The following is a 13,958-nucleotide window of genomic DNA, read 5'->3' as shown; positions in this document are numbered from 1 at the left end:
AGAGGGAGGTTTGCTTAAATTTATGGAATAAAAAAGCTCTACCTTCTACTGTGATTCCAACTTCTAAAGTTCTTTGAGCAGAAGAAAGATTGAACAAAAAGACCCAAAAGGTGTTGATAAGTAGTGATCCTTACGGGAGCCAGACGAATGCTGAGTGAAGTGCTGTGTTAGGTAGTGGAGGGGAACGGAGGAGGAGAGGGCAGGAAGCGATGCCAGTGGTTGCCTTGACTTGTATGTAGCCTGCCACGTCCACCATTTATCAGATCTTCTGAAGTGACAGAGATCTTTTCCTTTGCAAAAAACAGTCACAAACAATCAAATTGCATGGAACTTAAACTAAAACAGTGTTTATAGATGCTTTAAAGCAAGAAAGTAAAATAATTCTAATGTTTCAAGCTGTTACGATGGAATTAATGCAAGTTCTGTCAATAATAGTGGGGAAAATAGACAAAATCAATAATACCACCTGCATGATAGAAAGCTACTGCTTGTTCCACTTCTAAGAGTATATTTGATTTACTATAATTGCCTGCTATTCTCTTGGCATAGAAAAGCTGAATTCACTCTACTGGGATCTTAATCTAGCTTGTGTACCCTGCCAGAAACATACAAATGTAGTTTGTGTATCTTGTATTTATATTTAGAGTAGAATGTGTCTTCTGCTTGGCTGAAGCTTTGTCTTGAAGGTGTGGAAATCTATGCAAATAATTTATTCTGATAGAAATAGTGTATGGGACAAATTAAATTCCTTTTTCTAATTTCCATTCACCGTCTGTGCAATTGTTTTATATTTCTGTTTACCAACTGTGTTATTCTTGTAGGTCACAAGAAGACTAAGAAAAGATCTTTAAATATATATTTCTTTATACTTTTTGTCTGACGCTCTCCATCTCTCCATAAGGTTTCAATTACTATCCAGATCAGCAGATCTCATCTGCCACATCTTAGCCCAAAGACAGTGTCACAGCCACATACAGTTACTTACTAGAGAAGCTTATTTAATAAGCTCATACTTCACTATTAAGTGACTGTACTGATATCCAGCTATATAAATTAGTGGCTTGATTCCCCCCCCACCCCGTCTTCCATTAGGACAGTGCATGGTAGCTCTTACTGAACTTGGTAAAGGTTAGACATCACTTAGTTTATTAAAAGGAAAAAATAAGGCATCTGATCCACGTTTTTAAATCTTCTTTTAGTTTATCACACTACTGTAATCTAAAGACACCTTTCTTTTACTATACTACACTGCAGAGGGCTTTTAATGCAAGTATGAGTAGAGCACTTGGTTGTGGTTTGGGTTTTTGCTTTTTTTTTTTGTTTTGCTGTTCGTGGATCTTTTCTGGACATGTGTGAGTTAACCATTGTTTTTCATCTTTTTAGGGACCTTTGTCGCCAGGATAAAGCATGTGAATATTACTTCAGCATAGATGCAGATGTCGTGCTGACAAACCCAAAAACTTTAAGAATACTGATGGAACAGAACAGGTGTAGTATATCTCTTGATTTTACATAATTTTCTCCAACTTGAAAGGATTCTCTGGGGCCCATCCAGAGAAAATAAGATCCTGTCCTTGCAGAGTTAGATCCTTTCTGTTTACCTGTGGTATTTGATTGTCATCGTTCATAACGGGCTCGGAGGCCAACAACTCACAAAGCATTTTGTTCCTGTCAAGCAACAATTCCTGGTGTGAATTTCAAATGCTTCAAAGTTCCTCTGAAGAGAATGGTATGGTGTAAGCAGGTTTTATTAAATGAATTAAGATTTCACTGACTAATGATTTCAAAGTTGGTGACGCACAAAATGTTGTGAAAAACCAACCCCAAAACCCAACACCTCCCCCCAAAACAAAACTAACAAAAACTCCCTAGAGTTTATTACTCTAGTATTTCAGTATTATTACTTTCTTTTTAAATCATAGATGCAATAAAACAGTGGAAAGGTATTGGAGATGAAGCAACTGTAATGCCCAGTCTCTCCTTGTATTAGTATGTTCTCTTAAGTTATACAAAGCTGTGACCTTAGCAGCAGCAGCAGCTTTCAGCAGGCTATGCGCTTCACTCCTGCCAATTTGTAACTTCCTGTGGTAGGTAGGTAGATGGTGGTTGCCTCGTCATAAATCAGGGAATCTCAAGTGTATCAGAAACATAAATTATCAATGTCCGTTTTGACCTACTAGTGAGAAGAGATGGAGCTTAAGTAAAGATATGGCTGTTGGTCCTTTGCATTATATTTCTTGTAATATTTGCTGTTGTAGAAAGAGGCTAAAAGGCAGGTACACTAGGTGGAAGAAACAGAAGCTTTGCAAAATATGTCTACCAGTAGGCACCCTCTGAAACAAAGTACCATTTTAATTTTATTCTGGTCAACTTAGACTTCCCCTTTTGACTCTGTTAAGTTTTGGGTAAGCTAAGTCCCACTGTGGTGTGGTGTGGGGGTTTTTTTGTTTGGTTGGTTGGTTTTTTTTTTGTCTTTGACTTTGTGATACTTTTTGTCATTATGCTATGGGCAGTATTTTTTTGCTTGACTGAAAATGAAGCCACCTCTGATTTATAGGAATCTTTGCTTCTGTTACACTGATATTGTTTCTGGGCAGTGGGTACTTGGCTGCTGTTCTTCGAGCTTAAGTTCAGTGTAGTTCATGATTTGACAGTCATTGGTCTTGTAACTACACTATACTCGAAACTGAGGAAAGCTGGTATATTTTGACATATAGTCTGCGCATAACAGTTCACATTTTCTTATTCGATATGTCACTTCACAGAAAGATAATTGCTCCGCTCGTAACTCGTCATGGGAAGCTTTGGTCCAATTTCTGGGGTGCTTTGAGCCCAGATGGCTATTATGCTCGATCAGAAGATTATGTTGATATTGTCCAAGGAAACAGAGTGTAAGTAATTGTAAGCTAATTTTTAAAGTCAAAGCATACACCCAGTATGCTTATTAGCAACATATTCTTACATTTTCATGCAATCTGGTATTCCTGAATAGCTTTGGTTAGTTTTATTGTTTAGTTTTTTTCTATTTCATAGGAATAGAAATGTTTTTCCATTTACAGCTTGAATAAAAAAGCAAAGTGTTTAACACGATGAGCTGGTATTAGTAATGGACATAGTCATTACTAGTACCTGTCTGATTGTGTCTGGTTCCTCTAGCAGTGCATAATACAAAAATGGCAAGACAAACAAATAGCAAACCCTAAACTGTATGCCAGGAACCTCAGTCAAAAGAAATGATTGTTGCATTCATCAAATGACTTCTTCATCTCTTTGGGGCAAATGTTTAATCAACTGAACAACTATAATTCTTTATGTGTTTCTTCCTGTATATTATGTCAGGTATATCCTAAGGAGCTCTTGAGAAATAGTTCTGTCAGCCTTTTGGGTTTATCCTTCCCCTTAATGAATGTGATCTAAGTTTTTCTAAGCTTGACTTTCCCATGTGGTGATACCTTTTCATTGCCCTGGAAGAACAAAAAGGTCTAAACCAGATTGACTGCTTGAATAGGACTGGCTCATTTTCAGTGTCTCTGAAAGATGTGCTCGTGGCGCTGGGAGGGAGGAAATCTGCAGAGCGAGCATTGTGACAGCAATGCTTTTTTGTTGATATTGGCCCAACTGACATAAATACGTGGCCTGCTGTGGTCTGCGGGTATTTGTGTGAGGAGGTTAGACCAGCTGTGTGAAGCCTCAGTGAAGTCTGTAAACTCACTTAAATATCTGTTTTAGAATTACTTTCTCCATCTGGTAGTGTAGAATAATATTATAAGAGTTTGACTGATTGCCTTAACCATGGAAACATGAAGTACATTTGTAGTTAAAACTCTTTAGAGAATTTGACCTTTTTTTTTTTTTTTAATAATAATACTTCATCAAAGTTGAATTACTGCCTATGTTTGAGATGTCCACATTGTCCAGCTGTAGTTTTTCAAATGTCTTGGGAACCTTTCAGCTTCATTTCCTTGAAACTTGCTTAGTCTTGTCAGCAAATACAGAGACACTGATTTGACAGACTAGGCAACAGATTAGTTTTCATAGCTTTAAACTATTTGCATTTGGTGTGCTATTTTTTTGTTTGTTTTTGTTTTGTTTTTTAACAGAGGAGTATGGAATATTCCTTATATGGCTAACATATACTTAATTAAGGGACAAACTCTCAGATTGGAGATGAAAGAAAAGAATTACTTTATGCGTGATAAATTGGATCCTGATATGGCTCTCTGCAGGAATGCCAGGGAAATGGTAAGGTGTATCTGTAACAGCTTGCTTTTAAATACACACAGACTTCTTTGTCCTGCTACACTTGACTGCTTCACTTGATTGATCTTGGATATTATATTTTTACTTCTAATTCAAAGTACTGGCCAATTTTTGTGACATAGAACATTTTAGGTGTATTTCTTTAAACTGTTGAGAACAGAGGTTTTTGCAAGGCCAGTGCACTGGTGCACTGACTGCATGATGGTTTTTATTTAAATGCACTGAAAATTCCTATTGAGGTTAAAATACCTCTCTTGTTGGCGCAACCTCAACAGGATCAAAGAGGGCTCAACTCCTCTGCTGTGTTTGACTTCAAACTTACCACTGCATTTAAAACATTTCTATTATGCATGTTTTTACACAGTGTGAAACTTCTAGCAGACTAAGTTGGAATATTTTTCAATTTTATATTTAAATAGATACATATTTGAACTAGTGACAGGCAGTGTTGATATAAAAAGCCTAAGTGATTTATGAAATTGTACAAATCTTCTCAGGGAGCATGAATTAATTACTAATTTTTCCAGATAGATTAAAACTGTGTCAGAAATTTGTTACTTGCATTAAGCTGTAAGTAATGAGAGAAAAGTTATTTGTACTGTAAAAATATGAATATGTAAATCCACATTTCTACTGATATTTACACTAGTTTCAGCACAGAAACAAATAAGACCTAAACCAGACCTATTTCCAGACACTATAGCATTGAAAAATAATTTTGCTGAATTGAACAAGAAAAGTTGGCAAGTATTAATTTTTTTATTTCCTCATAACAAGGCATGATCTCCTTTGTACTGATTTTTCAGAACATCCCCATCCAATTCTGTTGTATTCAAACCTTCTCAGCATCAGTTATTGCAACCTCATGCTTCCCCTGTGCTCATTAAACTAATCTGACTGGCTCGTCATAAAATTGCTTTCTCTTCTCCTCTTTCTCAGTCTGGGCTGTAAGATGGCCTGGTACATGCTTGGTTTTGTATTGCAGCAGATAAGAAGGGGCTGGTGGAAACAGCTTTGACATGTGTATTATGAGCTTTGCTTGGAGATGCATGTTGTCTGTAAAGGCATATCAGCTTCAGATCAAAGGCTGCTATTTCCCTAATGTAACTGTGGAAACCTAGTAGTAGTCGGAAAAAGAGAAAGAGATTATGTATCGGAAAACTGATGTGATGATTCTCCTTCATTTTAGACTTTACAAAGGGAAAAAGACTCCCCTTCTTCGGAAACATTCCATATGCTCAGACCCCCAAAGGTGTTGCTTTATTTTTTTTTATTCATTAGTTATTATTACATGCAGTATTATTCTGCCACAGGAAGATACTTCTCCTCTGTCTACTTACTCTAATGAAATACTGCTCTAGCTTTCTCTTTAGTCTTCTAAGGTTCAAGTTTTTGCCAGGGACAGGTTCTTCATGACCAGCTCAAAACATCTTAGAGGGGCTCATTGTTTCCTCAGGGAGGTTTCTCAGTGCTTCTGATGTCAAGGTGTGCTGAAGCTGTGCTTCTGTAGCTAAAATTGTTTCCGCAGTCCTAGGGAGGACTAAAGCTCAAATCACTAGTGGGTCAGCCAGGCCCCCTTGATGACCACTCAGGGCAGTTGTGAAATTGGTGTCATTTTAAGCTGTTTTTCTTGACCCAGACCCTCCTTATTCTCCCTGCTGCAGCTATTTTATGATTTGGTAAGTGCCCAAAACTGGGCACATGTTTAACATAATAATAATCTTTCTAACAGTTTAACTCTTTTTCAGACAGAAACACCAAAATATCTAAATAAGAACGTCTTCATCTGCTGCATGTCTAAAGGCCACAAACACTTTTGAAATGTGGTTTTAGTCTGAAAAACAGTAAACCGAGGGAAAAAAAGCCCACAAACCCTCCATTTCTTTAAGAAGAACTATTTTCTGCTACTATTTCTAATCAAAAGAGTTTTGTTAATATCTTCTGTTAATAACTTGATAATAAAGCTGTATCTTACCACACTTGATATCTTGCACATATTTTGCAGTGTTTGCTTAAGCAAACATACTTCACAGTGCTCAGCTGTTTTGTACCCTGATCTGAATATTCTTTTATGCTGTATTTGCCAATATCTTTTTATTTCAGGCCAATTCACCAGAGGATCATGTAGTGAATACTCTGAAATAAGTTTCTTGTTCTGACTTCCATTAGCCTTTTTATTCTTAGCTTATTCTTTCAGTTTTTAATCAGAAACTAAACCCCAGATGTTGGTTTTCGTGTTAGGAGTTTTTTCAGTTTGAGAACAGGTGCTTCCAGCATGTCTGCTTAGGTTTTCTGGAAAACAAATCAACCAGCCACTTCTCTGTTTTTTCCTTTCTATACGTGTATGTGTGTTTATATTATGAACAATATATGTTTCAGTTTAATGTGTTTAGAAAACAAATTCAACCAAATGCTTGTAAAGAAGAAATTATGAACACTAGTTAGAATCAACCATTTGAAAATTAAAGATGCTAAATGAACAGCACGTGTATAATATGTATGTACAAGTGTGTGATATATTTTATGAAAAAGCAGGCATAAACAAACAGACTTTTTTAAAACATCATTTTTGCGAAGATGGACAGTTTTGCTAATGACGTTTTCTCTACTTGGTATAGGGTGTTTTCATGTACATTACCAACAGACATGAATTTGGAAGACTTATTTCTACAGCCAATTATAATACCTCTCACTACAACAACGACCTCTGGCAGATATTTGAAAATCCTGTGGTATGCATCTAATTATTGATGAAACAGTTATTTTATTTGAAAAAATTGTAAAGGTTTTTTATTGTAAAGGACTTGGGATTTAAAGACTTTACATGGAGAACATTTGTTTATTATACACTAAAAATTGGTTGTGTACTAAAAGGTGTTCTCTGCCACTCATTTAAGCAAATGATAATGTATCATATCAACAAGCCAAATGATGACCAGAGTAAGGAGTTGGATATATGGCCCTGATGTTACAGGTTTCATGATTTGACATGATGAGAGCCAGTTTGTTTATGGGTATAAGAAATTGTTTAATTGTTTCCAAAGCTTTCAGTAGGGCAAATGAATAGAAATTATTTTTGTAACTTATAAATTCATTTATTCTCTTTTAATGTTTTAAAATTATGATTTTAGGACTGGAAGGAAACCTATATAAATCCAAACTACTCAAAGATCTTCACTGATAATATAGTAGAACAGGTGCGTATAAGTAATTTTCTTAAAATTTGTGGGGTTGACTGATAATCATTTGGTATACAGTAACTATTTCCATGCAACTGCTGTTTTGGTCCACGGCTGAAAAGCTTTTTGATGTTTTGGATCGGAACTGAATTTTTGCCATTCTGAAAACTAGATGAGGGGAGTCCAAAAAATAATTGCTAGATTTCTCGGAATAATGTAGTTGTCCAAGTAATTGCTTTCTCCAAAATACAGATATATTTATGTACTAGTACCACTAGCAGAAGGTCTGACAAAAGTTAAAGCCTTTTGCTGGATATGAAGAGGCTTCTTTTTTCTTTTTTCTTTTTTTTTTTTTTCTTTTTTTCCTTCAAAATCTGCCTGGCTGCTTGCTTTCATGCAACTGATCTAGACAGAGCACTTCTAAGGTAATTGTTGTACCAGTGTTGGATGATCAGTCCTGTGACAATTAGGGACAGTGATTTAATGAACTGTGCTTCCTTAAGAAGCCAGGATACGTTGGTTTTGTGTTTAAAACAATGTTAAGTTTTAACCTGCTTTTCTTAATAACTTGTAATGTAGAAGATCAGGGTTGTTATTTAGAGCAACCAAGACACAGAATATGTGGGTATGCTGACACAGCTGTTAATGCTGGCTCATGGCTTACAAGGTAGCTTGTAGTTTTTGCTTCGTTCTGTGAGAATATGCTTGTGGATCAAGACAAAACTTAATTATTTAAATGTATCTGAATTATGGCACAGATGAGAACAGCTGATATTCTTTAGTGTCTAAGAAAAGTGAAGATGTCCTTTTTTAGCAGTTGAAAATAAAAGATAGCTGTTAAAGCTTAACTCCACTGGAAGAGATGAATGTAGTTTAATTTTTTTATTTATTTGCTTTTGTAGCCGTGTCCCGATGTGTTTTGGTTTCCCATATTTTCTGACACTGCCTGTGATGAATTGGTAGAAGAAATGGAACATTTTGGACAATGGTCTGGTGGAAAACACCAAGTAAGTGTCAGCCTATATAAACATGACCTTAATGAGTCAATACCTTTATAAGCAGAAGTCACAGTGTACTACAACAAACAAACATTCCAACAATTGCCAATAACCCAAGATATCTGTTTTATGGTATAAAATGTTTAGTTTAGTCTATCATGGAGCTTGTTCAGTAGATTTAGAGATATTCCACAATTAGCCTCGAACTAGCAAATTCAGAGAGTAGCAGTGGCGCAGTTGCTGTAGTAGTTATCCAACAGTTATCCAAGCCTGATCTTGGATAGATGTTGGTAACTGTTCAAAGTTCTACTTGTTTACCTCTTAAGTACTAATTTGTCAAATTTGTCCCCTTAAGCAGTTATCCACAAATGTTATGAGCTATTGTGTTTGTGTCTGCAGAAAGCTGAAGGTATTCATTAACTACTGCTGAAATAGGAGGAATGTTTGTCATATTCACAAATGTGGTACCTTGGAAACACGATAAATTACAGTCATTATTTTACTGCAGGGAGAAGCCTCCCGAAACATACTTTTAACTTCAAATTATTTCAACGTTTATTACCTTGTCAAGTTGAGGCCTGTACTCTCTTGATCTGATATAACTTCAGTTGCATCTACATCTCAATAAATAAAATCATTACCCCAGGAAACCCTTAACTGCAGGCAACACATCCAAATATTGACTCACTTTTAAAAAAATTTTCTAATTTTTGCTCATTGAGAGCTCAGCTTTTTTTTTTTTTACAGCAGTTAGCTGTGAAATTACTGTACAGCAAGCTCACATATGCCCACTAAAGCATTGCTTTGTTGCAGTTTTGTGATTCTGCAGATTTCAAATAAGTATTTTTAGAAGTGCCAGAAGCATTCCATGTCCATATTTCAAGGCTATTTATGGTGTTTTCATTAGGACAGCCGTATTTCTGGAGGTTATGAAAATGTCCCAACTGATGATATTCATATGAAGCAAATTGGACTGGATAATGAATGGCTGCATTTCATAAGAGAGTTCATTGCTCCAGTAACGCTAAAAGTGTTTGCTGGCTATTATACCAAGGTACGTGTTTAAAATTTTTGCAGATAATTACTGTGTGGCATGAGTAATTCTAAGTATTTTATTGAATATACCCTAGTTATTCTGATTGGGGAGTTTATGCATGATGTAGCAGTAGTTATAGAGGAATGTTGTTGAGTTAACTCAGCTTTAAACAAAAAACCCCACCAAGAACCCCATGTGTGACTTGTTCATAAGTTCACTTGTTGATGTCTGACTGTATATTTTGTTTCAGGGCTATGCTTTATTGAATTTTGTTGTAAAATACAGCCCGGACAGACAACGGTCGCTTAGACCTCATCATGACTCCTCTACATTCACAATTAACATTGCTCTTAACAAAGTAGGAGAGGACTTTCAAGTAAGTTGACAATTTAATGACTTAAAAATTGTTGTTCTTTGAGTTCCTAATATTGTTTCCAAACTAGAGCCCAAATGGATATTCTTAAAGATGATGTTGAAAAGGAAAAGATGTGCGTCACAAATTGAGATATGTTATTCCTTGGTGTTTTTTGACAAGTACTAAATTTCCTCGATTGTGGGATGCAGAACCTGGTCAAAATGGTTTCAGATGGTGGGGAATAAGGGGTTTAAAGAAAAACTTTGGAGATGTTAACCATTTCATTTTTAACATTTCTGAAATGCTTCATTTCTGTACAGTGAAAACCAGTTTTTCAAAATGCTTTAAATAGTCCCAAGTTGTCTCAAATGGCTTCTTTTAAATGATTCTTTTTTAGATAAGCCACAGAATGAAAATTTTCAACTGTTGTTCCTGGATTATTTTTTTCTGAGATAAATTACTTTCTACTTTGATATTAGTTCAAATAAACCAGTCCCCAGAGTATGGAGATAGGCAGGGCTGTGGCAGTAATATTCAGCTTTGACTAGGAGAGAAAATTAACCTGTTTTGTGTATAAACCTGTATTACTCACAGCCCTACTTAACACCCCTAAGTGTGTTTCTCAAACTTACTACTTTAGGAAATACACCTTCAGTTTGAAAGCAACAGCCAGATTAATTTATTTAAGATTTTTTTAAATGCTGTCCTGGATAGGGATGCAGCCCTGGAACAAGGCCTGTGAATAAGATTTGCTTCTCCCTGGTATCATCTACAGTAAAGTTATTGAATGTCTGTTTGTCAGAGTTGTTGCTTGACTGAGTTGTTATCCAGGGAATGCTAAAGCAAAGCAAGAGGAAATCTTTGATTGCAAATGCATATCTGTTATGTATTGCTCTGAAGATGGTGTCATTTAAACAACCTTGTTAGTAGAGATAGTGAAAAAATATTTACTGTCAACAGCCTATTAATAATAACAAAATATTTTAAGTTGTGGATAAATAAAAAGGAACTTACTCAATTGAAACACAAGGTAAATGTTTGGGATTTTGTTTTGTTTTTATTTTTGCTACAGGGAGGTGGATGTAAATTTCTTAGGTACAACTGCTCCATTGAGTCTCCCAGGAAAGGATGGAGTTTCATGCACCCAGGAAGACTTACTCATTTACATGAAGGACTTCCTATCTTGAATGGCACAAGATACATTGCAGTATCATTTATTGATCCTTAATTTTATTTTTTTTCCCTCTTCAGCAGTGTTTGATTCCTTACATAAACATTTATTTATAGATTTCTTGAAGATGGTGATAAAAGAAACTTTAAGTTACTGTTCCTAGACAGCAAAGTTACTTTGGGCTAAAAGAATGAAAAAAAGAAAATGTTCTAAAATTGTTGAAGATGTCTTAATATCTGCTCTGAGCCTTGAGTCACAAAGTAAACACGTCCTGCTTATTTTTCCATTCTGCTGTCTTAAAGTAGGTAAGAAGGGAAAATGGAAAAGCATTTTATAATGAATCTATTTTCTTGCTGAAAAAAAAAAAACCCAAACCAAACAAGCCTAGATGCAAAATTATCTGAAAAAATTATTGTGGTTTTCATTCAGTAAAGTGACACAGCTAAAGTTTTTTGTGGTGTGTATATTTGGTACCAACCAATTAAAAACCACAGCATAAAACCAAAATCAAGTGAATCTTGTATACAGTTGTTGAGGATAAGCAATAATTCCATATGCTGGTATATACTGAAGGGAAAACATCTCAGTAGCCTGTTTTCTTAATTCATTTTCAATAGTGAAATATACACCTTTAGAAGAAAAAAATAAATAATTTGTGGAGATGGAGCAAAGATTAAGTAGTTTAGCTAAGAAAAAATGGTTTATCATTTGTTTTAAAAATGCATCCTGTTGAAAATTTACTTTTCTTCACCAAGTGACCTTCATTTAAAATGAGTTATTTTTCTAAATGTGCAATTGCACCCAATTGATACTGGAAATTTGATGCTTATTTTCAGAGTGCTGGTAAATTTTCATAATAGGATGTTTTATAAAGACAATTTTCTACTCTTACTTAAAATTACTTGAATTTTGTATCAGGAAAATGAAATTGTGGCAGTCTGTCTTTTAAAGTGAAGGGCCTTAACTTGCCATTTATTTTAAGGAAATCGGTTTAAAATATTCCTACTGTATCTACTGTTTGTAATTTAAAGAAACTTGAAGCAAACTATCTCAAAGTCTACCGTGCCAAAATGCACATGTTGGAAAAACTTGTGAAAAATAAAGGGTAATGTTAAATTAATGTAACAGCTTTTACTTGACCGTATTAGGTAGTTTCTTTGCATGTTGCCATTGTTCTTACAGAAAGTATATTTATTGATGAATATTTGTAAAGGAACTGTAGATATATTTAGATTGGAGGTTTCTCTAAGTGTCAGGGTTTGGCTTATTTACAGTGTTACTATTGAAATTATTTCTCATGTGAGCTGGTCCCTGTGTATGTTACAGAAAGTGCTTTACACTTTCAGAATCACCCCAGAAGGGTGGATGTTTCTTGTTTTCTGCTACAACCTTCCTTTTTTACATAACGGCATTCTGAGGATCTAAACAGTAGTTCACTTTTTACCTTCTAATATTTGAAGAAACTTTATATCACATTTCCTAAACAGAAGCTTTACTTGAAGCTGAAAGGATTGGTAGAGGAGTTCAAAGATTATTCTGTTACTGAAGATAAGCATGTCTGCTTATTTCCCTGTTCTGTTTTGAGGGGTGGGTTGTAACTGTACTTAAATTTACACTGAAGCAAATACATCAAAATGGGGCAATTTCAATAATGTACTAAAGTGGGCTGGCTTGAACAGGAATGGCTTTTCACAGGAAGTTCTTTCCTTTCTTTTAATTTCTTTTTACACTGTCAAGTTTTCTCCATTTCAGGCTAAAGTTTGGAGGCTGATATCCCCTGACTTTGTTTCCAGACGTGGAACACTTCTGCTTTAGTGAGCGTCTCTATGTATGTAGTCTGTACTTAGGCAAGCTTTACAGATGAGAAAATCTTCAGGCCTTCAGAATGAAAGCAGTCTTTGTAATCTACCTTTTCCTGAGCATTTGCCTGTGGTCTCTTAGGCTAACTCAGAACAGAATAATATTTTTACCACTGGATCAGTTACAGACAGTTTACTGTTGTGAGGAGCTTTCTTGGAAAAAACCCACAAAAATACAATCCTGTAACACACAGGGGAAGTTCTTTTTTTTTTTTTTTTTTTTTTTTGCATAACTTCTATTTTAATTATGTATTTTTTAGTTCTCAGTCACATTTGAATTTTTTAATCTGTATTTTTTTCCCCTCAACATATATATGAGGGCTTTACTTACTGTTAAATTTCTGTGTTTGCCACTATTAATTTACTCTCTCACATAGTGACACGCAATGCTACGTTTACTGTGCTGCGCTTTTGTTGGAAGGGAAAAATGTGTTTACCATGCTCACATTGCTAAAATTCTCTTTTGGTGTTTTTTTTTTTTTTTTTTTTGATGAAGTATTTGCAAAAGCTAACACTTACCTTTCAGGTGGACTGCAACATGTATGGAAGCATCCTCATTATTTCTTAGGAACTGACAGATACCAGAAAAAAATTTATTCTTAACAGTTCACCTGAATTAGTCCTGAAAGCTTTGTTGTACTGTTAGCATGTAAGTATATGAGCTCTCACAGGCTAAACAGAATTATCGCTATTAGGAAAATATTTTTAATTTTTATTACTTTTAAAAGCATTTAAAGAATCTTGTATCTCCTAACAAAGTTTGTTTTGGGACATAGAAGACACATATGCATCAGGAGGAAAGCAGCAACCTTTAATTCCAGCAGTGTATGAGAAACCTTGGGAGTACAGGGACATAAAGGTGCTCTGCAACAGATGAAACATTTGTAAAGTATTTGATTTGTTTTGCTTTCATCTAGCTCTATTTTTCACTGAGAAGTACTTGAAGAGACTGTGGTGTGGGTAAGGGGTGGGAGAGCAGAGAATTTCTTAATATTTTTAACCAAAAGGAGACTGAGTATAGCTTGGTTTTGTTTCATATTCATGAACTATTCTGACTCCGATACTCCTAAAAAATATTCAGGGCGTTCGGTAGTATTTTA

General features: G+C 35.2%; 1 protein-coding gene across 2 annotated transcripts in view; it reads left to right on the top strand.

Moving 5' to 3' along the window:
- PLOD2 (procollagen-lysine,2-oxoglutarate 5-dioxygenase 2) overlaps positions 1-12,119 on the top strand; it is a 55,165-nt gene extending 43,046 nt beyond the window's left edge. The window contains exons 11-20 of one of the 2 annotated variants that reach the window (XM_054835227.1): positions 1,384-1,488; positions 2,766-2,891; positions 4,101-4,242; positions 5,450-5,512; positions 6,879-6,992; positions 7,392-7,457; positions 8,342-8,446; positions 9,345-9,491; positions 9,724-9,849; positions 10,901-12,119. In XM_054835227.1, coding sequence (XP_054691202.1) covers positions 1,384-1,488; positions 2,766-2,891; positions 4,101-4,242; positions 5,450-5,512; positions 6,879-6,992; positions 7,392-7,457; positions 8,342-8,446; positions 9,345-9,491; positions 9,724-9,849; positions 10,901-11,056 — 1,150 coding nt within the window. In that variant the 3' untranslated portion in view covers positions 11,057-12,119. The remainder of the gene's footprint in view (positions 1-1,383; positions 1,489-2,765; positions 2,892-4,100; positions 4,243-5,449; positions 5,513-6,878; positions 6,993-7,391; positions 7,458-8,341; positions 8,447-9,344; positions 9,492-9,723; positions 9,850-10,900) is intronic. The other variant, XM_054835228.1, reaches the window with a different exon arrangement.
- Positions 12,120-13,958: the final 1,839 nt, after the last annotated feature.

Source organism: Grus americana, chromosome 9 (assembly GCF_028858705.1).
Source record: "Grus americana isolate bGruAme1 chromosome 9, bGruAme1.mat, whole genome shotgun sequence".
NCBI lineage: Eukaryota > Metazoa > Chordata > Aves > Gruiformes > Gruidae > Grus > Grus americana.
The sequence above is the reverse complement of the archived record's forward strand: the minus strand, read 5'-3'. Positions and strand labels throughout refer to the sequence as shown.